The following is a 26695-nucleotide window of genomic DNA, read 5'->3' on the forward strand; positions in this document are numbered from 1 at the left end:
AAGGTATCAAAATGGCTCACAGGGATTTTGTCACCTTTTGTGGGAAGTTTCTCAAACTCTCATATTAAAACACTCGCCGTGTTCCTTCATGCCAGCCAAAAAGACCACAGAATGGATTGGGATAATACCGCTATCATATTCAAATCCCATTGTAGCTTTACTCAGTTTACTTAGAATTTAGAGGGCCTTCCTCATGGCTGTGGTGGTCCACCGCTACTTCCAGCCCTGGGGTCTTGTATTTGCAAGTTAATCTGATCTGATATGTAGTTTGAGGCTGCCCTGCATTGAGCTGTATACCCAGGTACAGGAGGCTCGTCTGGCAGTGTGTTCAGAAATTTGTCTAGGTGTAATTTTAATTTAGTGACTGGGCAGTTCTTGATCTCTCTGATATGTTTCGGTAATATGTTGAAGATTGTGGGGCCATTGTGAGTGAAACTGGAGACTAAAAGGGTCCTGATTCTATCTGGGGCAGATGTAGGCAGTGGTTTGTTCTCACACATGCGACCGTTTCTTGTATTATGTGTCTCTTGCATAGACGATGTAGTTGGGTCAGGTACCTGTTTCTCCACACATATATGGCCCGACATCTCTCTCGTCGTCTTTGTTGTGAGTCTAGGCCCTGCATGCCTTTGATTTGCCTGGTGAAGTGTTTTTGGACTCTAGTTCCTGTATATCTGCCCTTTTGTGTGGTGACCAGAGGTGGCTACAGTAGTCGAGTACTGGTTGTATAAGTGCCTTCCAAAGTGATAACATTAAATGTTCCTCTCTTGATTTGAAGGTCCTAAGTACCCATCCAGCCATTTGTCTGGCTTTACTAGTAGTTTTGTAGATGTGGTATTTGTAGGTGGCATCTTCAAATTGTTATTATCCCCGTACGATGTGTTGTTCTGGTTCTTTGGGATTTCTGTGGTGTTGTGTAATTTAGTTGTGGCTTTTTGTATATCAACGTTTGTTTCAGTTTGGTGACGCTTGGTCCCCTTGATATGAGTGAATTTACAAGATTTGTTGAAACATTCGTTATCCCGCAGTGAGTTTGGGCACAAAATAGGATGGTAGTTTGGGCAGCCCTTTCCCTCTCTGCAGCCGCGATTGTCTCTCGGGCCGTGGTTCACAAACTTATGGCATGGCTTAGGGTGGTTATGCTTGCAGCCTTTACCGCTAATTCCGTGTTTGCATATTCCTTTCCTGTAGTATCGGCAGATCCGAACATTGCCTGTTCTTGAGCCTGTAGGGTCGAGACTGGTATTGGCTTGTTTACTGACTGCAGATTTGGTTACAGGTGGAACAGTGTGATCTTGGGGCTGGTCAAATTGTGGAGCTGAATTTGAATTTGTGGCGGTGTCAACTTCTGGGTTGTTATTCAATGTTGGTGTTTCTGCTGGGATTGAATCCGATATAGTTGTGGCTTTTTTGTAGGAATGCTGAGTTCCTTGATGGTCTGTTCCCTGGTTGCTTTCTGATAGACTCCGTATTGATGTTGCCTGTTCATCCATTGCTTTTTGTGCCTCTTTTGCTACCTTTTCCCAACATTCATCCAAGTATTTGGATTTGTAGCATTTTTTCACAGGTTTTCAGTAGACACATAAGATTGTATAGCGGGAGTTTTGAACAGTAGTAGTGAATCCATTCTTTGCATTCGCCACACTGAATAGAATGGGTCATGTCATCATCTTTGCTACAGGCACCACACGTGTTTGTCTGGGGCGAGCTGGTTTCTTTGTTTACATTGTTTACATCCGCCATTTTGAATGATCTCTGTAGACCTACCTTGTCGTTTGGTGGTTGTTTATTTTGTTTTGTTTTTTCTCCAATTTGCACTATACACCACCTAGCTGATTGTAACACTGTGATCCTGTGGTGTTTATTGTGTATACTATGTAGGTTTCATGTTGGTTAAGGGCCTACGCACTATGAGAAAAACTAGATATACACGGAGCTCTCCCACACGCACGCGGTCTTCCTTTGATTTCTCGTAGGAAAATTGTGGAATCTTCCTTAATCAAACATTTTCGTAACTTCAATACCTCTCGAAAGGTCAGTGGCCCCCAGATTGCATTACGAGGATAGCAGTCAATAAATTAATGTCAAGAGCGGTCGTACAAGATACCACAAACTGCCCATCCTTGACCCAACCACATCAGGAGCATGTAACTTGAGTCCTCCCCCACTTTTCCCCGTCCCCTTTTCTGTACTCCTCACTACCTCATTTATACCTGTACTCTATTTTGTAACCATTCTGCCGAAAAGGACTCCAGATAGTAGTAAAAATATACGGTTCCCCTGTGCTTTTGATATAATTTCTCCGATAGTGGGTTTAAGTATATATTTACAAATGTGTTATAACATTAGAGTTTCCCTTATATATATATATATATATATATATATATATATATATATATATATATGTATATGTTCATATCTGTATGTATGTATTTATATATGTATATATATATATATATGTATATATAAATATATACATATAAATATATATATATATATATATATATATATATGCGTGTGTGTGTGTGTGTGTGTTTGTGTGTAACATGAGGTAAGGTATTCCGTTATAAATATGGCATACATCAACCATAACAAATTACAATGTCTCATTGTTTCTTGTCTTAATACAATTATCTTCACTTCAAAGTAGTACTGTGACATGTATTTTCAGTAGCTGTAACAAGCGTGTTGATATATATCGTATATATATACTATATATGATAACCTTGTTTATGTCGTAAAACTTCGACGTAATCCTATACACTTCTTGAACCCAATTAGTGAAGACAAGTCACTGTAGCACTTAGAAATGAAACCAGTTTGACATCTTGTCCAATATGGTGACAGTCTGACCTTTAGCTTGAGGAGCATCAAACGATTTTATTCAGCTGAGGGTCGGCGATGGTTCCAGATGAAGTCTCCAACAGTCATGACCCTCCTCAGTCTAGGGCAGTGTTTCCCAACCTTTTTTGGCTGCGACCCTAATTCCACTCTTAGCCTGGAGTCGCGACCCTAATTGTAATGATAAATTCAACCATTTCATGTTATATTTCTTCGTACTTGCATAATGTTTATAAACTTTCGTTTTTATAGTTCAGTTTATATTTACTAGCACAATGAATTTAAATACATTTGAAACTTGAATGAAAAAAAAAGTTTAAAAAGACCCTCTGGCGACCCTCAAAAACACCCTCGCGACCCTAGTTTGGGTCGCGACCCTGGGGTTGGGAACCACTGGTCTAGGGGCTCGACCCTCTTTTGCAGAAAGTTGTCTAATGTCACCTCAAAACAATAGATAGAAAAATATGTATAGAATAAATTAAGAAATATATGAATAGATATATTGAAATGTTAATTCATTATTACTTAATTGATAGATACATAAATGAATAGAAATATAGATAAAGAAAGAAAATTACTTTCTATAATGAAGGTGTTATGATACGTCTCGTTTTCTGATGAAGATATTACTGCTACGAATGATAGATAATAATCAATAATCACTCAATGTACTTCAGTTCGTTCTCTTCTTAATGTCAAATAACTTCTTCTTTAAACTCTCCATCCATTGTTTTTCTCCAACTTGTTTCTTGTTCTTTTCGACTTGCTTAAGTTTTCCTCAAATTGCACTCTACTTACCTTGATTTGCTGTTGTTTTCTCAAATTCCTTTTGGTTATCCTCGACTTTTACTTAACATATGGTTCAATATTCTTTTGTTTTGTTTTTGACGTTCCTTTGTTTTCCCAGCCATTCTTTTGTTTTCCTCGAATTTCTTTTGTTTTCCTCTTTCGCCAGCGGTTTTTGGAACAGCGTTTCTAGGAACCGTTCCTATCGCCCCTTAATTCGTCTTTTGCCGAGGAGTTGATGGGTCCCAGGTAGTTTATCTTCCTCGTAGACGTCTCTTGAGACGACAGCTTTGTCCTTGGAGGGAAATCATTAATGTGTTGACTGTGTGGTCTATTGTCGTGTTAATTGTGTCGTCTATTGTTACATTAATTACGTCGACGGTCTGTGGTCATGGTTACTTCTCAGCCAGTGCCATGGCGAGTCTCGTGCCAAACGTGCCACCCTCTCTCCCTAGCCTGTTCTCGTTATGTGTATGAACATTCTATTTTGTGATTCTGTGGCATAGACCAGAAATGCTGTGCGCGCTGTAAGTATGGGTGTGCATGTATTTATTTTCTTATATTTTTGCTCGTTTGTGTATCATTTTATTCATTTGTTCATTAGTAGTTTTATTCATTTGTTAATTTATCTATTCATTTTCTATCTATTCACGCGTTTATGCAATTATATATTTATCTATATGTTTATTTACTCGTTTATTAACTTATTTATCTATCCAAAAGGTGAACCCTTCTTTGACTGCGTTAGTTACAGTAACACATTTTATACGTTCTCTCATAGCAATCGCCAGTCGATCTTATTCAAACGAGGATCAGATCCTCAAGACACATAACCCAGTATAACGGTTTCCCATGCTGTAGGGACAACTAAAGAGACATTGTTGCCACCCATGATCCTTTTTATGGTTTCCTTATGACGCCTTCGTTGTCTGTTGCTGTTTGTTGTTGCCGCTGTCGTATCCAATTCATGTTACCAGTATGTATATGCTGGGAGGCTCTAGGTTCGTTATCACCTATTTTGGAGGTTGACTCATCCTCACTCTTTTTGCTACATTTGGGTTACATATTACAATGATCAAATATGCCAAGAACATGAGATAAAATGAAATGTCTGTAGAGAGGTGTTCCTGAAAGGAAATGAAGAAGAGATTACTGATTCAATTGAGAATTGTGACATACAGTTAAATGGAAAATAGTCTCTCTCTCTATCTCTCTGTCTCTCTCTCTCTCTCTCTCTCTCTGTGTGTGTGTGTGTGTGTGTGTGTGTGTGTGTGTGTGTGTGTGTGTGTGTGTGTGTGTGTGTGTGTGTGTGCTACTAAGCACTGGGTAAAGTGCTCGTGCATATTTGGTCAAATCTGCCCTCCATGTTCTCTGTCACTGCACTAGCTCTCCCTCCTTCGCCGACTTGGACGAAGTTGTGAAGATGCGTCGACTTTACTGTGCCAAAAATTCCGCTCTCCAGTTCTTCCTGCGACTAAGGACGATCCTCACCTGCTGCGCAAGAGGAAAATCCAGCTGTGATGCCCCCGAAGTTCTCCCTTCAGGTAAAACTACCGAGGTGAAGAACAACGAGGATCTCCAAATAAATCCTCAAGAAAATGGCAGTCCAACCTCAGAACACAAGACGAAGGAACCAACAGGAAGTAAGTCCTCGATAAAGGACAAGACATGTAATGAATCTCTATTGAGCTCTACTTCGGTGGCCTTCGAGGAAACAAAAACTTCTTCCTTCAGCGACAACTACACCGTCAATTCCCTCCTCGCCGAAGGAGGCTTCGCGAAGACGGTTCTGGTCACCAACGTCACCTCGGGTCTCACAAGCGTGGCCAAGATCCCCACCCGGAGGGACGACTGCGCCATCGAGACTTCCAAGGAGACTGAAGCTCTCCGTGCCCTTTCCCACCCCAACATCGTCCGTCTAGTCGACATCGCGACGGACGGGGTGTGCGACATCCTTGTGACCGAGTACTGCCCCGGCGGGACGCTGTGCCACGCCCTGGAAAGACATCTGAAGACACCCTCTCGTTCCTGGGGCAATCGGATCGTCTACTACTTCAGGCAGATCGTGTCTGCCATCTCCTTCATGCATGAGAATAACTTCGTCCACCTCGACTTGAAGAGCGAGAACATGGTCCTTGACGCCAAAAAGAGAATCGTGAAAGTCATCGACTTTGGCCTGTCAGTGAGGACGTCGACGGTGTATGGGCTAGAGTTGAATGGTAGCCAGGGTACCCCATGGTATGTTGCTCCCGAGGTATTGGACAAGGCCCAGCACCCTTACGCAGGAGGAAAGGTCGATGTGTGGGCCTTGGGATGTGTTTTGTACGAACTGTGTGAGGGCCACCTGCCTTACTTTGAGCCCTGGATAAATGACCTCCTCCTCAAGCACCAGATGACATACTACATGAGGTGCTGCGCAGGCGGAGGACCTGCCCTCAAGACCGTGATGCCAGGAGTCTTCAGCAAAGCCCAAGAGTGGGCTCTTCTGAACGTCTTGCGCGGAATGCTCGACCCCAAACCAGAGACCAGGGTCACCATTTGGCAGGTGAGCCAAGTTAGACTCCCATGGAGGAGGAAAGGGGAAGAAAAATGAAAAGTTTGCTTAGTAGACGATGTCGGCTGTGAATATTGCAACTCTGTGCACGAAATAAAAAAATATAAAAAATAAATAATAAAACAAAATAAGAATTAAAAATAAAAAACTCCCCTCAGCTGAATAAAGTAATCTTTAGGTGTAACTGGTAAGTACTTTTCATTATCATGTTTTCCGCCATTTCTTTTTGTATATGTTCATGCTATATAACAAAGTGTCTTGCAGCAACTGACCTTTGATCTGCTCGTGGTTTCTCACTTTGACACTTCGTGAGAATGGGATGGTGATTGGTAGATATGAAAGTGAGAAACTAGTACATAAAATTGATAGACTAAAATTGAACGATCAGGTGGATCACTCGAGATTTTTAGTATGTTATTCAAGACAGTTATCTAAATATACCCTGCAATTTAAAGGTTGTTATGAATTTGCTCCAAATATAACCTGGTTGGTGTTAATACTCGTATACTCATGGACTGAAGTTTTGAAGTTCATGATTCAGACAGTACCTCAATGCAAAGATATAATTAGTTGAATGTGTGTTGTTACAAACGTCTCTAAAGTACCAAAGGTTCACCGGCCTTGTGAATGCCAGAAGTTTGTAACATCAAGGGAACCCTTTAGACCCCATGTCTATTACGGGTTCAAACGGTCAAAAGAACTGAATATGGTCGCCACCCGGTCGGACACCGGGAAAAGAAAATCAAACTAACTTAACTTAAAGAAATATAATTAAATAAATTTAAGTATGAAAGTTAACACAAGTAAAATGACACGAAAATAATATAACAAAGACACACTATTATAATTAAACAAACATGATTTTACATAATACATCTGACTTCTGATCATACATTTGACATTACACAAAAGAATCAAGTTCGAAGGTTTTAACGGGATTGAATAGACGTAAGACCGGGTTACAGATCACCAAACAGTCATGAAATATAAGCTAATCCTAAGCCCCGATGCTACTCACTCCGCGTTCACTTATTATAGGGCGCTACAAAGCTAAGTCCTAGTAAATCTGGCTTGCTGCTATATCAAGGGAAAAGGGTACTAACCTCAAGGCTGGCATTTTGAATCTGACCCGTGTAGTAGGTCTAAGCAGGGTCTGGACAATCGTATAGACTCGTTGGATACTACAAGGGGGCGGGATTTACCTAGCCTGACGAGCCTACATTGTTTAAGCGGGAAATACAAACGAAATATTTTTACGTAGCAGAGACGCATGCGCAATGGACACTTGAATAATCAACATATTACCAAAAAACAGTCAATATTATTATAAACTAATACCATAGTTACATTAATAAATACATACAATACATAATAAAGAAAATACCTTACGGTGACATATATTTGGTCATAACCAAAGCAGCACAATACGAACACACGTAACATGACATCTCCTCGAAACAACAATTACAATTACATATTTGGCAATTATACATCGCAGATGTAACACCTCCCCACCAAAAGAGAAAAAAATTCTTGAAAAGAATTTTTTTCTTTACTTTCGGCAGATATGTGCTATGATCTAGACAGACAGTCTGCTATCACATTATTCCTCCCAGAAATATGTTTTACATCTAGATTATATTCTTGTAAAAATAGACTCCACCTAGTTAAGCGGAGGTTCTTCTCCTTGAACTTCTGAATATATTTTAAGGGATGGTGGTCAGTGAACACAGTTACATTTGCGCCAACAGGGATATATACATCAAAATGTTTCAAGCCAAAATAATGGATAATAATTCCTTTTCAATTGTGGAATACTTTTTCTGTGCCACATTCAGTTTTCTGCTGAAGTAACTCACAGGATGATCCACAGTGTCTTTAGCTTGTAATAGTACGGCACCAACACCAATGTTGCTGGCGTCACAATACAGAGAAAATGGTTTAAAGAAGTCTAGGGCCTGCAACACTGGAGCTGTACACAAAAGGCTCTTCGCTTGAACAAAAGCGGTGTTGCAAGACTCAGTCCTCTGGAACTTGGCTCCTTTCTTTAGCAGGTCGGTTAAAGGAGCTATTAAGGAAGAGAAATTATAGATGAACATTCTATAAAAGGCAATGGTTCCTACAAAACTACGAATCTCCTTCTAGGTCTGAGGTACTGGAATTCTGAGAATGGCTTCCACTTTGGCCTGGGGAGGAGCCAATTCTCCTTGTCTGATCACATAACCAAGATAATGCACCTTGGCCTGAACAAATTCACACTTTGTTAGATTGAGCACCAAATTGGTAGACACTAACTTGTCAAAGTGAAAGGTTAGACGATTTAAATGATCCTGCTAAGTATTACTATACACTGCATCATCGAGGTACGTTACACAACCAAGAATGTCATCGGAAATTTTATTTATCAACTGTTGGAACGTGGCAGGGGCGTTGGTCATACCAAAGGGCATAACCTTACATTGGTAAGTCTTTCCCAATGCGGCGAAACAGGAGATAGACTGGGCACGGGGTGTCATGGGCACTTGCCAATATCCACGGAGCAGATCTAATTTAGTTATGAAATGTGCCCCTCCTACTCTATCTATACACTCTTCTAACCTAGGTAAGGGGTACGAGTCCCTTTTGGTCACTGTATTCACGCGTCGGAAATCGACACAAAACCGCTGAGTACCATCTGCTTTCGGAACTAAGATCACTGGCGAGCTCCACTCACTTTGTGCTGGCGTAATTAAACCGTGGGCCAGCATATAGTCTATTTCCTTCCTGATTATGGCTGCTCGTTGCGGGTTGACACGATACTGTGCCTGCTTAATAGGCTTCGCGTCTCCTACATCAACATCATGCAGAATTAGGTCAGTCTTTCTAGGAGTATCTCGAAAGACCTCCTGATACTTACTTAATAAGGCAGTTAAGTCCTCCCGTTGTGTAGCCGTGAGGTGGTTCAGCTTATCCACTACCTGGGGCCACCCTCCTGCATTCTCCTTCCACGGCATCTCTAAGGTGGGGGAAATAGTGTCCTCGTCTACTTCATGCATGAGAGAAACCGTACAAACACTCGCGACAGTTTCACCCACCGGGTTCTGCTCCCTTTCTCGATACAACTTTAACATATTTATATGGCATAATTGTTGACTCCGTCTCCGATCTGGAGTGGCAACAATATAGTTTAGTTCCCCTACTCGTTTCACTACCTCATAGGGTCCACTGAACTTTGCCCTTAAGGGGTTACCTTGAAAAGGCAGCAGGGCCAACACACTATCACCGGGATTAAATTCCCGTACTTTGGCATTTCTGTCATAATGTCGTTTCATTCTTTCCTGAGCACTCATTAAATTTTCTCTGGCCATTTCCCAAGACGCGGCCAACTTACCTTTCATGTCAGTCACCGACTTCGACATATCCTTAGAGGCAGAACTATGTCCTTTCAATAAACATTCTTTCAGGACTTTAAGAGGTCCTCGAACCTCGTGCCCGAAAACTAATGCAAAAGAAGAGAGGCCCAACGATTCGTTGGGTACTTCACGCACTGCAAACAACAGGTATGGTAAGGCTTGGTCCCACCCCGTATCATTTTCTAAGCACCATTTCCTCAACATTGTTTTTAACGTTTGATGGTACCGTTCAAGGGCACCTTGACTCTGAGGATGGTAAGCACTTGACGTCACTTTCGTTATCCCCAGTGCTCCCAAACTCTGCATAACCTCTCAAGATAAAAACACAGACCCCTGGTCTGTCTGTAACTCGCGAGGTAGTCCCCACTTCGTAAAGAAGCTAATCAGCTCATGCAACACCACTTTGGCGCGCACTTTACGTAGTGGTATCGCCTCGGGATACCTAGAAAAGGTATCCATCAAAGTGAGAATATACTCATGTCCCCTAGCAGTCTTAGGCAACGGACCCACTATATCCACGATAACCTTAGCAAAGGGTTCCTCTCCTACAGGGATTGGTTTCAAAGGGGCTACAGGTACAGGTTGGTTTGGTTTTCCTACCAACTGACAAGTGTGACAAGTACGGCAGTGCTGTGCCACATCCCTTCTAATTCCTGGCCAATAGAAATGTTGCCAGATACGGTCTAAAGTTTTGCGTACACCCAAATGTCCAGAAAGGGGACTATCATGCCCTAGCCGCAGAACTTCTTTCCGGTAGACCCTCGGCAACATCACTTGCCGTTTCTCGGACCACACTGCATCATCAGTGGGGCAGGTACTTTCCACCCATCGGCGGAATAGTACTCCCTTGTCCAAGTAATACTCCTCTGATAGTTCACTACCACTCTCTACCCTTTCATATAGTTCCCGTAAGTCGGGATCGACACTCTGCAAGTCACTGAGACATCTTGTGCCCTCCTGTTTCTTTTCCATAAACAAGCGAGTCAAGTCATACACATCGGTTTCACTTACTTGTTCCTCCTGGAACGGAGGCTTCAGGTCAAACTCGGCTTCGACCTGGGCTTCCTCACTTGGGAGTTCTTCCTCGGGGTTCATACTGTCCTCACATTCAGGTTTTCCACAGTTTTCCCCACTCGAGACCCTTACTGGTCTCACCTGGTCTTTAGACCACTCCCTTTGTGCTGCCATCGCCCTCGTAACAGCGCAAACCGGAAATAACCCCGGGTGCTGTCTCTCAAGTTGCTCGGTCTCTTCCGAAACAACCGGTACCTCCGAAACTATGGGTGTGGGACACATCTTCCCACCAACCAAATCATTTCCTAATATAACATCCACACCTACAACTGGTAACTCTTCTACCATCCCTACCATAGCCTGTCCCTCGTAGAGAGGCGACTGTAGGTCTATGGATACTAGAGGTACCTTGGCTAGGCCCCCTAGGGAACTTACCGTTACACTCCCTCCAACCACTGGAGTTCTCACCAGACTACTCAGTATTAGGGACTGGAGGGCCCCCCGAGTCCCGTAGGATGGTGACTCGTTTCCGGTCTCCTCCTTTGGATATCCAGCCTTGGAATAAAAATGGCTGATATCCCTTTAAGTGAGGTTTAAGTTTACCCTCCAATTCATCTACTTTACCCCCATCCATCTCTGATGGGCTGTTACCTATATAACTCATCAATGCCACGGCTTTGGCTTCACTCTCTCCCTGGGCCTTGCCCTTAGTGGAGGTGCTCTCAACCTTATTTGTTAAAGATACGGGCTTGACACCTTCCATCTCTCTTCGTCTCTTCCAACAATCTCTCATTTGGTGGCCTACCCTTCCGCAATAGAAACATGACTTAATCATTGATGACTTACTACAGTCATCTTTCTTGACTTCTATGGATTTGGTAGGTGACCCACCTGATGAGAGCGAGATTCTCTGCCTATTTATTGCCAGGTCTCCTTTTCCCTTGTGAGTAACCGAGAACTTCCCTGCAGGTCTTATCAATTCATACTTATCGGCTAACACTGCGGCCTCCTCCAATTTGGAGACTTCTTTTTCCTGAAGATACAATGATACCTCTTTAGGGATAGATCTCAGATACTCCTCTACCAGTAGCAGTTCAGCCAGTCTATCAAATTCTTTATTAATATTGTGAGATCTTAACCACTGGTCCCACAATAAACGCTTTTCTCTACTAAACTCCACGTGCGAGATGTTAGGTTGTTTCCTTAAGTTCCTAAACTTTATCCTATATAACTCGGGAACGAGTTCACATGCCCTAAGGATGGCCGTCTTGACCATGTCATAGTCCTTCGCCTGTGCGTCCTCTAGGGCGCCATATACTCTCAAAGGCTTCCCTCTTAAGTTAGTCCGCAACAGCGCAGGCCAAAACTTCTTTTGCCATGAATAATCTTTAGCCATCCTTTCAAAAATTCTAAAGTACTGGTCCACATTGGATTCATCGAACTCAGGAAGCAACCTCGCATTCTGCACTACATCAAACTCGGGTCTCCCATTCAATGTTTGAGGAATTGGTAGCACTTGTTCATTCTCTTGCAATTCAGATTTAAGTTTAAGACACTCATTTTCTAATCTAGCCCTCTCAGTTTCTTCCCTTCTAGATTGGGCTTCTAATTTAGCTCTCTCAGTTTCTTCCTTTCTAGATTGGGCTTCTAATTTAGCTATTTCTAATTTTAACTGCAACTCGCTTAATCGAGATTCTGTGTGCCGGGATTCACCATCAGCGTCACTACCTTCCCGATCATCTAAATTCGCTGAACCGGCAGAAGCTTGTTCTGTCGCTCTCTCTTCATCTCTCGCCGGCACACTTTCGTCTCGATCATGCAACATTGCCACTACCATGTGTACTAACTCCCCTTTATTTAACTCCCCAAAATAATGTGTTATCAATTTCAATTCCGGTATGGTGAGACCTTGAATTTCCTTATCTGTGGGTTTTCCTTGTACAAATTCATCTACCTCGGTTTCGTTGGTTAACCGCATCTTCCTACCTTAATAAATCTATTATCACTGATCCACGTCGAACGTCTTTCCAATTTACCGTTAAATCCTGGCAAGGTCGCCAATTAATGTTACAAACCTCTCTAAAGTACCAAAGGTTCACCGGCCTTGTGAATGCCAGAAGTTTGTAACATCAAGGGAACCCTTTAGACCCTATGTCTATTACGGGTTCAAACGGTCAAAAGAACTGAATAAGGTCGCCACCCGGTCGGACACCGGGAAAAGAAAATCAAACTAACTTAATTTAAAGAAATATAATTAAATAAATTATAAGTATGAAAGTTAACACAAGTAAAATGACACGAAAATAATATAACAAAGACACACTATTATAATTAAACAAACATGATTTTACATAATACTTCTGATCATACATTTGACATTACACAAAAGAATCAAGTTCGAAGGTTTTAACGGGATTGAATAGACGTAAGACCGGGTTACAGATCACCAAACAGTCATGAAATATAAGCTAATCCTAAGCCCCGATGCTACTCACTCCGCGTTCACTTATTATAGGGCGCTACAAAGCTAAGTCCTAGTAAATCTGGCTTGCTGCTATATCAAGGGAAAAGGGTACTAACCTCAAGGCTGGCATTTTGAATCTGACCCGTGTAGTAGGTCTAAGCAGGGTCTGGACAATCGTATAGACTCGTTGGATACTACAAGGGGGCGGGATTTACCTAGCCTGACGAGCCTACATTGTTTAAGCGGGAAATACAAACGAAATATTTTTACGTAGCAGAGACGCATGCGCAATGGACACTTGAATAATCAACATATTACCAAAAAACAGTCAATATTATTATAAACTAATACCATAGTTACATTAATAAATACATACAATACATAATAAAGAAAATACCTTACGGTGACATATATTTGGTCATAACCAAAGCAGCACAATACGAACACACGTAACATGACATCTCCTCGAAACAACAATTACAATTACATATTTGGCAATTATACATCGCAGATGTAACAGTGTGTATATGTCATATATTACCCATTAATTGGGTCATAGGTGAGCTCTGACCTCTCATTCAGGAATATAGTAGGAGTCGAACACAAATCCAACACGTGATCCGTGATGATGATGGAAAGTCACTTCCATTTCCTCCAACCTAAAGTATTTTATTTATAGTCACCCGTTTTAATTTTTTTTAGATTGATTCAGCATTAAAGAAAATGAGAAATGAAAACATGAACTGTAGTTTCGACAAGTGGAATCTAAAATATCTAAATTCAACATGTAGCATAATTTATGTTTGTCAAATAGGTTCGAACGGTAATAATCGGGAAATTTGAGAAGGCGAGAGAAACACACGACACACCAAGAAAATGTGTTTATTCGGAATAACACAGGCAAAATTAAGCTTACACAAAAGATTAAATTATAAAAACAAATTGTAACTTCCCTGGTGGGGAGAAAGAGACTGAAGTGGCCTGCTCGGCAAGCAGACAGGTCTCTCTTGTCCTTCGACGACGACGAGCGTCGGAAAAAGAAGTCCTTCCAGGTTCTCCATGCCCTTCCTTTGCACGTCCGGGAGGGTGAGGGAGAGTGGAAGGGCATGGATCTGCGCATGCGCACAGCAGTAGTGACCTCGTATAGGGACAGTTGGCAGCACTGAAAGCCAAGCATGACCTCACGTTGACAATCTTCGGCCGGTCAGGTGCTCTGGCTGACCAGCACCAAGCTTCGTCTCGGGTCGAATCACGTGGTCAGCGGGGGATGAGACGTCCGCGCCGACAGCCCTCCAAGTCTCGTCACGTGACCCACGTGACATTCCTCCAACGACGGGGACAACTCGCGACGCGGGTCGCGAGTTGAAAATGTGCCTATTAGCCTTGCTACCTCGATCTTCCGGTATGAGCGAAAAACCTCAGGATCTTTCTTTTTCCTTGAGGGAAAACTCCGATGGAAGATGGAGTAGCTGTGGCTTCTCTGGCCAAAACGGCATGACATACAAGTGTCGAATGTCTGTGTGTGTGTGTGTATGTAGACGTGACTGTATGGAATAAAAAAAAACGATGTCTCCTTCCTCCGGATCTGGGGACAAAAAAATACAGCAGTTATTTGTTTCCAAGTCTGGACAGTAGGTCCGCCCCCACATTCTCGTTCCCTTTTATGTAACGCAAGGTGTAGTCAAACTGTTGCAAGTATAGTCCCCACCTGGTGAGCCTGGCGTTGGCTGTCTTGGACGGCTTCAAATGCTCCAGCGGCATATGATCCGTCTCCAAGACGAACTTACCTCCGTACAGATAGAATTGAAATTTCTTTATCCCATCTACCACACCTAGTAACTCACGCTCGATGGTGCTGTAGTTCCTCTCAGCTGCCCGCAATTTTCTGCTATGGTAAGCCACTGGGTACATCCATCCGTCCTGCTCCTGGAGTAGAACAGCTCCGACGGCGTCCTGGGATGCATCGGTTCGTAGCGTGAAGGGTTCTCTGGGATTCGGGAGCTGCAATATGGGACTGTTACATAGGTGTGATTTTAGTTGTTGGAATGCCCTTTCCTCTGTCTCTCCCCAACTTACTCTGTTTGGTGCACTCTTCTTTAGAAGGTTATGCAGCGGCAGTGCTACCGCGGCGAATTCGGGGATGAACTGCCGATAGTAGCCCACAAGGTTGACGAAGGCCCTCACTTGTTTCTTCGTCGTAGGGATCGGGGCCTCCTTAATCTTCTTCACCTTGTCCTCTTGACAACCACATTTACCATTTCCCACTGTGTGGCCCAGATACTGGATTACGGTCTGGCCGAGTTCCGTTTTGGAGGGTTTGACAGTCATACCTGCTGCTGATAACCTCTCCAGTACCTTCCTTAGCACCACCATGTGCTCCTCGAATGATTCCGTATGAACCAAGACGTCGTCGACGAATACCTCTGTGCCGGGCACATCGTGAAGTACGTCGCGCATGGTCCTGTTGAACACCGCTGGGGCATTGGTGAGGCCGAAGGGCAGCACGGTGAATTGGTACAGCCCCCATGGTGTGCCGAAAGCTGTAATCCTCCTGCTCTCGGGATGTAGTCCTATCTGAAAAAATCCTCGGGAGAGATCTAGTTTTGAAAAAAAAACTTGAATTAGCTAATCTAGAAAATATCATCCGTTGATCGGACATTGGCTCTGCGATGGGCCGTGTGATAGAATTTACCTTCCTGTAATCCCCACACAGCCTTACTCCTCCGGTCTTCTTACCAACCACCACTACGGGACTGCAATACGGGGAAGTCGACCTTTCAATTATTCCCGCTTCGACCATTGCGTTTATTTCTGCCTTGACGTCGTCCACGAGTCTGAGGGGTATAGAATACGGCTTAGTCTTAAGAGGGAATTCATTGATTAACTCAATGCGGTGGGGCTCCACTTGGGCTTGCCCCGGCTTGTCGCTAAAAACGTGGGCGAACTCCCTGCATAAGGACACAGCTTCGTCCTTTTGCCCGCTTTCCAGGCAGTCACTTACCGTTACATCTGTCCATGTCTCGTTTTGCCTGGCTTGCGCTGTCTCGGGACCTACATCATTCTCACCTTCCTCCGAAATGACGGTAGCACAGCCTACTAGCTCTCTCACCTCGTCCTGGAACTGTTTCCTAACTAAGCGCAGGCATCCTAGCTGCTCAGATGTCCTATGTCCTGTCACTCTTTCCTTTCCTACATTCATACTAGCTACGGCCTGCTGGGGCTCTATATAGCGCTTAAGCATGTTCACGTGGAAGCGCTTAGTCTTATGGTGGCCCACCTGTATGGTGTAGTTGACCTCGGAATTCCTGGCAACTACTTCGTAGGGCCCACGCCAGGTGGCCAACAACTTATTATGGGACGTAGGCATTAATAGCAGGCACTTGTCCCCTGGCAGAAATTCTCTCAGCTCGGCCTTCCTATCAAAGTAGGACCTTTGGACCTCCCTGGCCTTAACCAGCTCCTCCTTAGCAAGTTCACACGTGGCCTGGAGCCTATCTGCTAAGTTGAGCACATACTCATACGTAGAGCTAACCACGGGATCGGGAACACTGCCGTCCCACAGCTCACGCAACATCTGGAGGGGCCCCCTGACTTGCCTCCCATAAATCAGTTCAAAGGGGGAGTGCTTCAAGCTACTCTGAGGAGCTTCGCGGTATGCGAAGAGCAAGGGTGCGACAAACCTAGGCCACTCCTTAGGTTGTTCGCTCGCCATCCTCCTTAGCATCTTTTTCAACGTGCCGTTGAATCTCTCGCACAGACCATTGCATTGGGGGTGGTACGGCGTAGTTCGGATGCCTTGGATCGAAAGCAACCGTAAGAACTCGTTCATCATTCCCGAGGTGAACTGGGTTCCTCTATCACTAAGGATTTCCTTGGGCACCCCTATCCTGCTGAAAATTCCCAGCAATGCCTCCGCTACAGTGATGCTCTCTATGTTCTTAAGAGCTACGGCCTCCGGCCAACGAGTAGCAAAATCGACTAGCGTCAATATATATTTATAGCCTTCTTGCGATCGGGGCTTAATGGGACCCACGATATCGACCGCGACGCGTTCGAATGGCGTGGCTATGATGGGCAGCTGTTGCAAGGGAGCAGGCTTAACTCTGCCCCGGTCTGTGGTTTTCTGGCACGTATCGCATGATTTTGTCCAACGGGATATATCTGTGGCCATACCCGGCCAAAAGAAATCCTTGCTGATCCTATTGAGGGTCTTATGGTATCCCATGTGACCTGCTAATGCTGCCTCGTGTCCAAGCTTAAATACTGCCTGCCTATACCGCTCTGGTACTATGAATTGGTGTTTAATCTCTTGACTTGTCTCAACCTTCCTATACATTCTTCCTGCCTTCCTTACATAAGTCATAACACTTTGACCCACTCGCCGTACGGTACCATCCTGAAGTTTCCTACGTACGGTTTCTAACGAGGGATCGTCTAGCTGCCTATCCTGAACTTCCTTCGAATCTATTAACTCCTGCATCTCAGGCACAGTCAGAGGCACCGCAGCAGAAAGGTTTCTCACCATTGCGCGGGTTACTACGGCCGCGGTGGTCTGCGTTCCTGCTTCTACGGTGCTCGTATTACGCGCCCCGGGGATATTGCCAATCACGCAATCACTTATGGGATTCCGCATGACCGCCGCTTCTACCCATCCAGTGTATATGGCCGACTCCACGTGCACGGTAGCCTCGGGCACGACGGTAGTGGAACCGTCTGCCATGCTGCACTTAATTTTCTTACCCGTATACTGCTCGGGTCTAACCAGTTGCCTTCTCACGATGCACCCTGTGCAACCCGAATCTCTCATTACATGTGCCTCCTCGCCATTCACCAGGCCTAACCAAATGTTAAGTCCTTCCTGGCCTTCTAGTCATAACCGGTGCGTCTCGCGGCAGCCTCCTGTTACAATGTCAGGAGAACCTTCTGCCCACGAACGTGGCGAGCTCCCGGCAAGGATGGGACGCTCGTTACTGGTCTGACCTTGATTCGTGCTCATGGAGTCGTCCTGGGTACTCACCAGATTGGCAGCGGTCATGCCCGCACCCATCCTCCAACTCTGCGCTGGCTGTTCGCGCCCCTTGGCTCGCATTCCACCATCTTGTTGGGGACGACCTCGTGGCGCCGTCCATGAGCCAGACTTAGCCCTATTCATGCCGCTCCTGTCGGCTACCTGCTGCCTATACCATTCACGTGACTGACTTACCTCACCAGCACCACCTATTCCCTTACTCTGTTCTCTCCTAAAGGTATTTCTCCCGTACGCTGCATAGTGTGCTTCGGCCTTAGTGCACACATCCTCTATGCTAGTCACCTTATCTAACCTAAGCTGCGCAACTAATTGAGGACTACAAGCCTTCTCGAACTGGGTCCTCACCAAAAGATCCACTAGGCCCAAGAACGTCTTCTCTGCTCCATCTTTTTCAATCCAGAGCCCTAGGCGGCTCGCCAAGCGACTAGCATATTGTGATGCCGTCTCATATTCGAGCATTTCTGCTTCGAAAAATTGCCTGCGGGCGTCCTCACTGGACACGCCATACGCTTGAATCAGCGCCTGCCTCATAGAGTCGTGCGTTCTGTCCTTCGATGGCACACTCATCAATATATCTAGTGGCCTTCCGGAGAAAAGGCTCATGAATTGGATGGCTTTGGCGTCTTCGGACCATTTCATCCTACCTGCTATGTCCTGGAATCTCTCCATGAATGTTTCAATACATTCCCCTTCCGAATACCTCTCTAAATTCGCGGCTGCGGGCATGAAAGACGTACCCTGGCTCTCGTTCTGACCGTTGCACGCGAGTCTCGCCCGTTCTAGCTCGTGATTCCTAACCCGCGCGGCTTCCTCCATGCTAAGCCTAGCCATTTCCTGCTCGTGAGTCCTAGCGGCCTCCTCGCGCGCCCATTGCCTGTCCTGTCGTTCCAAAGCCTGTTGTGATTTCACGTATTCAGCGATCTCGGCCGGGTCGGTCATTCCTAACCCTTCCTTGGCCTCCTCTATGATCGCTTGGGCGGTCCTGAAAGTACCTTCACTACCTGCCATGATGAGCGCTGAGTTAATCCGACAACTGCATGGACGTACTTAATACTAATCATGCACACTTCACTTGTCCCGCAGTTCTGTATTTCTCTCTCTCTCAACCGAGTCCCTGTTCGTGGCGCCACTGTCAAATAGGTTCGAACGGTAATACTCGGGAAATTTGAGAAGGCGAGAGAAACACACGACACACCAACAAAATGTGTTTATTCGGAATAACACAGGCTAAAATTAAGCTTACACAAAAGATTAAATTATAAAAACAAATTGTAACTTCCCTGGGTGGGGAGAAAGAGACTGAAGTGGCCTGCTCGGCAAGCAGACAGGTCTCTCTTGTCCTTCGACGACGACGAGCGTCGGAAAAAGAAGTCCTCCCAGGTTCTCCATGCCCTTCCTTTGCACGTCCGGGAGGGTGAGGGAGAGTGGAAGGGCATGGATCTGCGCATGCGCACAGCAGTAGTGACCTCGTATAGGGACAGTTGGCAGCACTGAAGCCAAGCATGACCTCACGATGACAGTCCTTCGGCCGGTCAGGTGCTCTGGCTCACCAGCACCAAGCTTCGTCTCGGGCCGAATCACGTGGCCAGCGGGGGATGAGACGTCCGCACCGACAGCCCTCCAAGTCTCGTCACGTGACCCACGTGACAATGTTCATTAACATATACTGGTATTAAAGAAGTGTACATTGTTCTTTATTTGAATCCAATTCATCTGTATTACCTATCGTTACATAAGGTACATAAAAAAGGCACCCCTCTCACGCCTAACAACTCCAATAGGAATTGATGCACCAACAAGGTATCAAAATCGCTCACAGGGATTTTGTCACCTTTTGTGGGAAGTTTCTCAAACTCTCATATTAAAACACTCGCCGTGTTCCTTCATGCCAGCCAAAAAGACCTCAGAATGGATTGGGATAAAGCCGCATCATATTCAAATCCCATTATAGCTTTATTTACTTAGTTTACTTAGTAGAATTTATGTCTTCCTCATAGTTGTGATGGTCCACCGCTACTCCCAGCCCTGGAGTCTTCTTTTTGCAAGTTAATCTGGTCTGATATGGAATTTGAGGCTGCCCTGCATTGAGCTGTATACCCAGGTACAGGAGGCTCGTCTGGCAATGTCTTCATAAATTTGTCTAGGTGTAATTTGAATTTGGTGACTGGGCAGTTCTTGATCTCTGATATGTTTTGGTAGTACGTTGAAGATTGTGGGGCCATTGTGAGTGAAACTGGAGACCAAAAGGGTTTCTTTGTTTACATATTTTACATCTGCCATTTCGAATTACCTCTGTAGACCTACCTCGTCCTTTGGTGGTTGTTTATTTTGTTTTGTTTTTCTCCAATTTGCACTATACACCACCTAGCTGACTGTAACACTGCAATCCTGTGGTATTTATTGTGTATACTATGTATGTTTCATGTTTTAAGGGCCTACACACAATGAGAAAAACTAGATAAATACGGAGCTCTCCCACACGCACGCACGCGGTCTTTCTTTGATTTGTCGTAGGAAAATTGTGGAATCTTCCTTAATCAAACATATTCCTAGATTCAATACCTCAAAAGGTCAGTGGCCCCCAGATTGCATTACAAGGATAGCAGTCAATTTATTAATGTCAAAAGCGGTCGAACAAAATACCACTAATTGTCCACCCTTGACCCAACCATATCAAGAGCATGTAACCTGATTCTCCACCACTTTTCCCCGTCCCCTTTTCTTTACATGTTACTACCTCATTTATACCTGCTCTCTATCTAGTAGCCATTCTGCTGAAGAGGACTACAGATAGTAGTCGAAATATACGGTCCCCCTGTACTTTCGATATTATTTCTCCGATAGGGGGTTTAAGTATATATTTACAAATGTGTTATAACATTACAGTTTCCCAAATATATATATCTATATATATCTTTTTTTATATATATATATATATATATATATATATATTATATATGTATATATACACACATTTTTATATACATATATGTGTGTGTGTGTGTGTGTGAGTAACATGAGGTAAGGTATTCCGTTATTGATAAGGCATACTTCAACTATAATAAATTACAATGTCTCATTGTTTTTTTTCGTGTCTTAATACAATTATCTTCACTTCTAAGTAATACTGTGACATGTATTTTCAGTAGCTGTAACAAGCGTGTTGATATATATCGTATATACATAAATACTATATATGATAACCTTTTTTATGTTGTAAAACTTCGACGTAATCCAATACACTTCTTGAACCCAATTAGTGAAGACAAGTCACTGTAGCACTTAGAAATGAAACCAGTTTTACATCTTGTCCAATATGGTGACAGTCTGACCTTTAGCTTGAGGAGCATCAAACGATTTTATTCAGCTGAGGGTCGGCGATGGTTCCAGATGAAGTCTCCAACAGTCATGACCCTCTTCAGTCTTGGGGCTCGACCCTTTTCTGCAGAAAGTTGTCTAATGTCACCTCAAAACAAAAGATAGAAAAATATATATAGAATAAATTAAGAAATATGTAAATATATGAATAGATACATTGAAATGTTAATTCATTAATAATTAATTAATTGATTTATACATAACTGATTAAAAATATAGATAAAGAAAGAAAATTACTTTGTATAATGAAGGTGTTATGATACGTCTCGTTTTGTGATGTAAATTTAACTACCACGAATGATAAGCACTCAATGTACTTCAGTTTGTTCTCTTCTTAAAGTCAAATAACTTCTTCTTTAAACTCTTAACCATCCATAGTTTTTCCTCAAACTTGTTTCTTGTTCTTTTCGACTTACTTAAGTTTTCCTCAAATTGCATGTGCTAAGTTTGACTCTACTTTCCTTTGATTTACTGTTGTTTTCCTCAAATTCCTTTTGGTTATCCTCAACTATTGCTTAACATATGGTTCAATATTCTTTTGTTTTTGTTTTTTCTATTTTTTCCTCGACGTTTTTTCGTTTTATTCAAATTACTGTTTTCCTTGCCACACTTTTGTTTTCCTCGACGTTCGTTTGTTTTTCCGGTCATTCTTTTGTTTTCCTCGAATTTCTTTTGTTTTCCTCTTTCGGCAGCAGTTTTTTGGAACCGCGTTTCTAGGAACTGTTCCTATCGCGCCTTAATTTGTCTATTGCCGAGTTGATGGGATCCCAGGTAGTTTATCTTCTCGTAGACGTCTCTTGAGACGACAGCTTTGTCCGTCGAGGGAAATCATTAATGTGTTGACTATGTGGTCTATTGTCGTGTTAATTGTGTCGTCTATTGTTACATTAATTACGTCGACGGTCTGTGGTCATGGTTACTTCTCAGCCAGTGCCATGGCGAGTCACGTGTCAAACGTGCACCCTCTCTCCCTTGCCTGTTCTCGTTATGTGTATAAACGTTTTGTTCAGTAATTCTGTGTCATAGACCAGAAATGCTGTGCGCCCTGTAAGTATGGGTGTACATGTATTCATTTTCTTATTTCTTTACTCGTATGTGTATTATTTCATTCATTTATTCATTAGTTATAGTTGATTTATTCATTTATTTATTTATCTATTTATTCATGGTCTCTCTATTCACTCGTTTATGTAATTATATATTTATCTATATGATTATTTACTTGTTTATTAACTTATTTACTTATCTATCCAAAAGTTGATCCCTTCTTTGACTTCGTTAGTACAGTATCACATTTTATACGTTCTCTCGTAGCAGTCGTCAGTCGATCTTTTTCAAACGAGGATCAGGTCCTCAAGACAAAACCAAGGATGACGGTTTCCCATGCTGAAGGGACAACAAAAGAGACATTCTTTACACCCATGTTTCTTTGTTATAGTTTCCTTATGACACCTTCGTTGTCTGTTGCTGTTTGTTGTTGCCGCTGTCGTATGCCAATTCATGTTACCAGTACATATATCCTGTGGGTCTAGGTTCGTTATCACATCAATCTGTCTTGGAGGTTGACTTAACCTCCCTCCTTTTGCTACACTTGGGTTACATATTACAATGATAGAATGTGCCAGAACAGGAGATAAAATGTCTGCAGAGAGGTGTTACAGGAAACGAAGAAGAGATTACTTATGCAATTGAGAATTGTGACATACAGTTAAATGGAAAATAGTCTCTCTCTCTCTCTCTCTCTCTCTCTCTCTCTCTCTCTCTCTGTCTCTGGGTGTGTGTCTCTGTGTGTGTGTGGGTGTGTGTGTGTGTGTGTGTTTGGGTGTGTGTGTTACAAAGTACTTGGTAAGTGCTTGTGCATATTTGGCTAAATCTGACCTCCATGTTCTACCACCGGACTGTCTCTCCCTCCTTCGCCGACTTGGACGAAGTTGTGAAGATGCGTCGACTTTACCGTGCCAAAATTTCCGCTCTTGAATTCTTCCTGCGACTAAGGACGCTCCTGACTTGCTGCGCAAGAGGAACACCCGAAGAAGATCTTCAAAAAGGAAAATCATGCAAGGATCCACCCGAAGTTCCTCCAGTTAAAATTGCCGAAGTGAAGAACACCGAGGATCATCAAGTAAATCCTCAAGAAAATGGCAGCCCATCTTGAGAGACAGAGGAGGAACCAGGAGAAATAAATAAGATCGTAAAGGACAAAACATGCAATGGATCTTTATCGAGCTCTACTTCGGTAAGAAGTTCCTCCTTCAGTGACAAGTACAACCGTCAAATCCCTCCTCGCCGAAGGAGGCTTCGCGAAGACGGTTCTGGTCACCAACGTTACCTCGGGTCTCACAAGCGTGGCCAAGATCCCCACACGGAGGGACGACTGCGCCATCGAGACTTCCAAGGAGACTGAAACTCTCGCGGCCCTCAGCCACCCCAACATCGTCCGTCTAGTCGACATCGCGACGGACGGGGCAAGGTCTAAGTAAACAGGTCTAATCGCTGGAGTAGTTCTGCGCAGCTTCTGACGTCATTTAGATGCGTCCATTTTCTCTTTGTGATACATTGAAGAAAACTGTGAAACGCCAAGGATGACAGGAACTATAATATTTTATATATTATATATATATATATATTATATTCATATATATAGACAGGAAACTATAATATTTTATATATATTATATATATATATATTTTATATAATATTTGACAGAATATAAATAATTGAGTGGAGCGGTGCGAGCGAAGGCGACGTCATTTACGAACGACGGACCAACTTCAACTGACAGCTATAGGACCCGCTAACCCCACTTTGAACAGCCAAGTGACGTTCACGGGCTCGCTGCGCCAACTCCCTCGAAATTCGGTCGGAAGTGGTTAGACTTATATTCTTAGATCTTTGGACGGGGTGTGCGACATCGTTGTGACCGAGTACTGCCCCGGCGGGACGCTGTGCCACGCCTTGGAAAGACATCTGATGACACCCTCTCGTTCGTGGGGCAATCGGATCGTCTACTACTTCAGGCAGATCGTGTCTGCCATCTCCTTTATGCATGAGAACAACTTCGTCCACCTGGACTTAAAGAGCGAGAACATGGTCCTTGACACCAAAAAGAGAATCGTGAAAGTCATCGACTTTGGCCTGTCAGTGAGGACGTCGACGGTGTATGGGCTAGAGTTGAATGGTAGCCAGGGTACCCCATGGTATGTTGCTCCCGAGGTATTGGACAAGGCCCAGCACCCTTACGCAGGAGGAAAGGTCGATGTGTGGTCCTTGGGATGTGTCCTGTACGAACTGTGTGAGGGCCACCTGCCTTACTTTGAGCCCTGGATAAATGACCTCCTCCTCAAGCACCAGATGACATACTACCTGAGGTGCTGCGCAGGCGGAGGACCTGCCCTCAAGACCGTGATGCCAGGAGTCTTCAGCAAAGCCCAAGAGCAGGCTCTTCTGAAGGTCCTGCGCGGAATGCTCGATCCCAAACCAGAGGCCAGGGTCACCATTTGGCAGGTGAGCCAAGTTAGACTCCCATGGAGGAGGAAAGGGGAAGAAAAATGAAAAGTTTCCTTTGTAGACGATGTCGGTTGAGAATATTGCATCTGTGCACACTTTGAAGTAAAAAAAAAATAATAATAGAAAAAAAACTCCCCTCAGCTGAATAAAGTAATCTTCAAATGTAACTAGGGGTAGGAGGAAGCACATTACTAATAATATAACACAGCTTTGACAAATGGTAAATCCTATCCCTTCAGTACTGGTAAGTACTTATCATTATCACCGTTTCCGCCATTTCTTTTTGTATATGGTCATGCTATAATAACAAAGCGTTTTGCAGCAACTGACAGGGCTTTGATCTGCCAGCGGTTTCCCACTTGACACTTCGTGAGAGTGGGATGGTGACTGGTAGATATGAAGGTGAGAAACTAGTACATAAAGTTGATAAGTTGAAATTGAACGGTCAGGTGGATCACTAGAGGTTTTTAGTATGTCATTCTGGACAGTTATCTGAATATACCCTGCAATTTAAAGATTGTTATGAATTTTTCCATATATAGCCTACTTATTTGTTCATCCTCGTATACTCATGGACTGAAGTTCTGAAGTTCATGATTTAGACAATACCTTAATGCAAAGGCATAATTTGTTGAGTGTGTGTGTGTATGTGTCATGTATTACCCATACATAGGGTCATAGGTGAACTCTGAGCTCTCATTCAGGAAGATAATAACAGTCGATCACGAATCCAACACGTGATCCGTGATGATGATGATGGAAAGTCACTTCCACTTCCTCCAACCTAAAGTATTTTATTTATAGTCACCCGTTTTTCATTTTTTTTAGATTGATTCAGCATTAATGAAAATGAAAAAGGAAAACATGAACTGTAGTCTCGACAAGTAGAATCTAAAGTATCTAAATTCAACATGTAGCATAATTTATGTTCATGAAAGCATCCATTAACATATACTGGTATTGAAGAAGTGTACATTGCTCTTCATTTCAGTCCAATTCATCTGTATTACCTATCGCTACATAAGTTACATAAAAAGGCACCCCTCTCACGCCTAACATCTCCAATAGGAATTGATGCACCAGCAAGGTATCAAAATGGCTCACAGGGATTTTGTCGCCCTTTGTGGGAAGTTTCTCAAACTCTCATATTAAAACACTCGCCGTGTTCCTTCATGCCAGCCAAAAAGACCACAGAATGGATTGGGATAATACCGTTATCATATTCAAATCCCATTGTAGCTTTACTTAGTTTACTTAGTAAAATTTAGAGGGTCTTCCTTATAGCTGTTGTGGTCCACCGCTACTACCTGCCCTGGAGTCTTCTTTTTGCAAGTCAATCTGGTCTGATATGGAGTTTGAGGCTGCCCTGCATTGATCTGTATACCCAGGTACAGGAGGCTCGTCTGGCAGTGTCTTCAGAAATTTGTCTAGGTGTAATTTGAATTTGGTGACTGGGCAGTTCTTGATCTCTCTGATATATTTGGGTAGTATGTTGAAGATTGTGGGGCCATTGTGAGTGAAACTGGAGGCCAAAAGGTTTCCTGATTCTATCTGGGGCAGATGTAGGCAGTGGTTTGTTCTCACACATGCGACCGTTTCTTGTATTATGTGTCTCTTGCATAGACGATGCAGTTGAGTCAGGTACCTGTGTCTCCAGTATTTTCCACACATTTGGCCCGATATCTCTCTCGTCGTCTTTGTGAGTCTAGGCCTAGTTTTTTTAGGCGATC

General features: G+C 43.5%; 2 protein-coding genes across 2 annotated transcripts; both read right to left on the reverse strand.

Moving 5' to 3' along the window:
- Positions 1 to 9885: 9885 nt before the first annotated feature.
- Positions 9886 to 12565, reverse strand: LOC143029963 (uncharacterized). The gene is made up of 3 exons (XM_076193175.1): positions 12316 to 12565; positions 11540 to 12114; positions 9886 to 11142 (listed from the first exon to the last, which is right to left on the reverse strand). Exons 1-3 carry the CDS (start codon positions 12563 to 12565, stop codon positions 9886 to 9888), a joined length of 2082 nt encoding a protein of 693 aa, XP_076049290.1.
- Positions 12566 to 14659: 2094 nt separating this feature from the next.
- Positions 14660 to 17771, reverse strand: LOC143029964 (uncharacterized). Its single transcript, XM_076193176.1, has 2 exons — positions 15744 to 17771; positions 14660 to 15625 (listed from the first exon to the last, which is right to left on the reverse strand). The coding sequence occupies exons 1-2, from the start codon at positions 17769 to 17771 to the stop codon at positions 14660 to 14662; spliced, it is 2994 nt and encodes a 997-aa protein (XP_076049291.1).
- Positions 17772 to 26695: the final 8924 nt, after the last annotated feature.

This window comes from Oratosquilla oratoria, chromosome 11 (assembly GCF_046742065.1).
Source record: "Oratosquilla oratoria isolate Oo_2021 chromosome 11, ASM4674206v1, whole genome shotgun sequence".
Lineage (NCBI taxonomy): Eukaryota > Metazoa > Arthropoda > Malacostraca > Stomatopoda > Squillidae > Oratosquilla > Oratosquilla oratoria.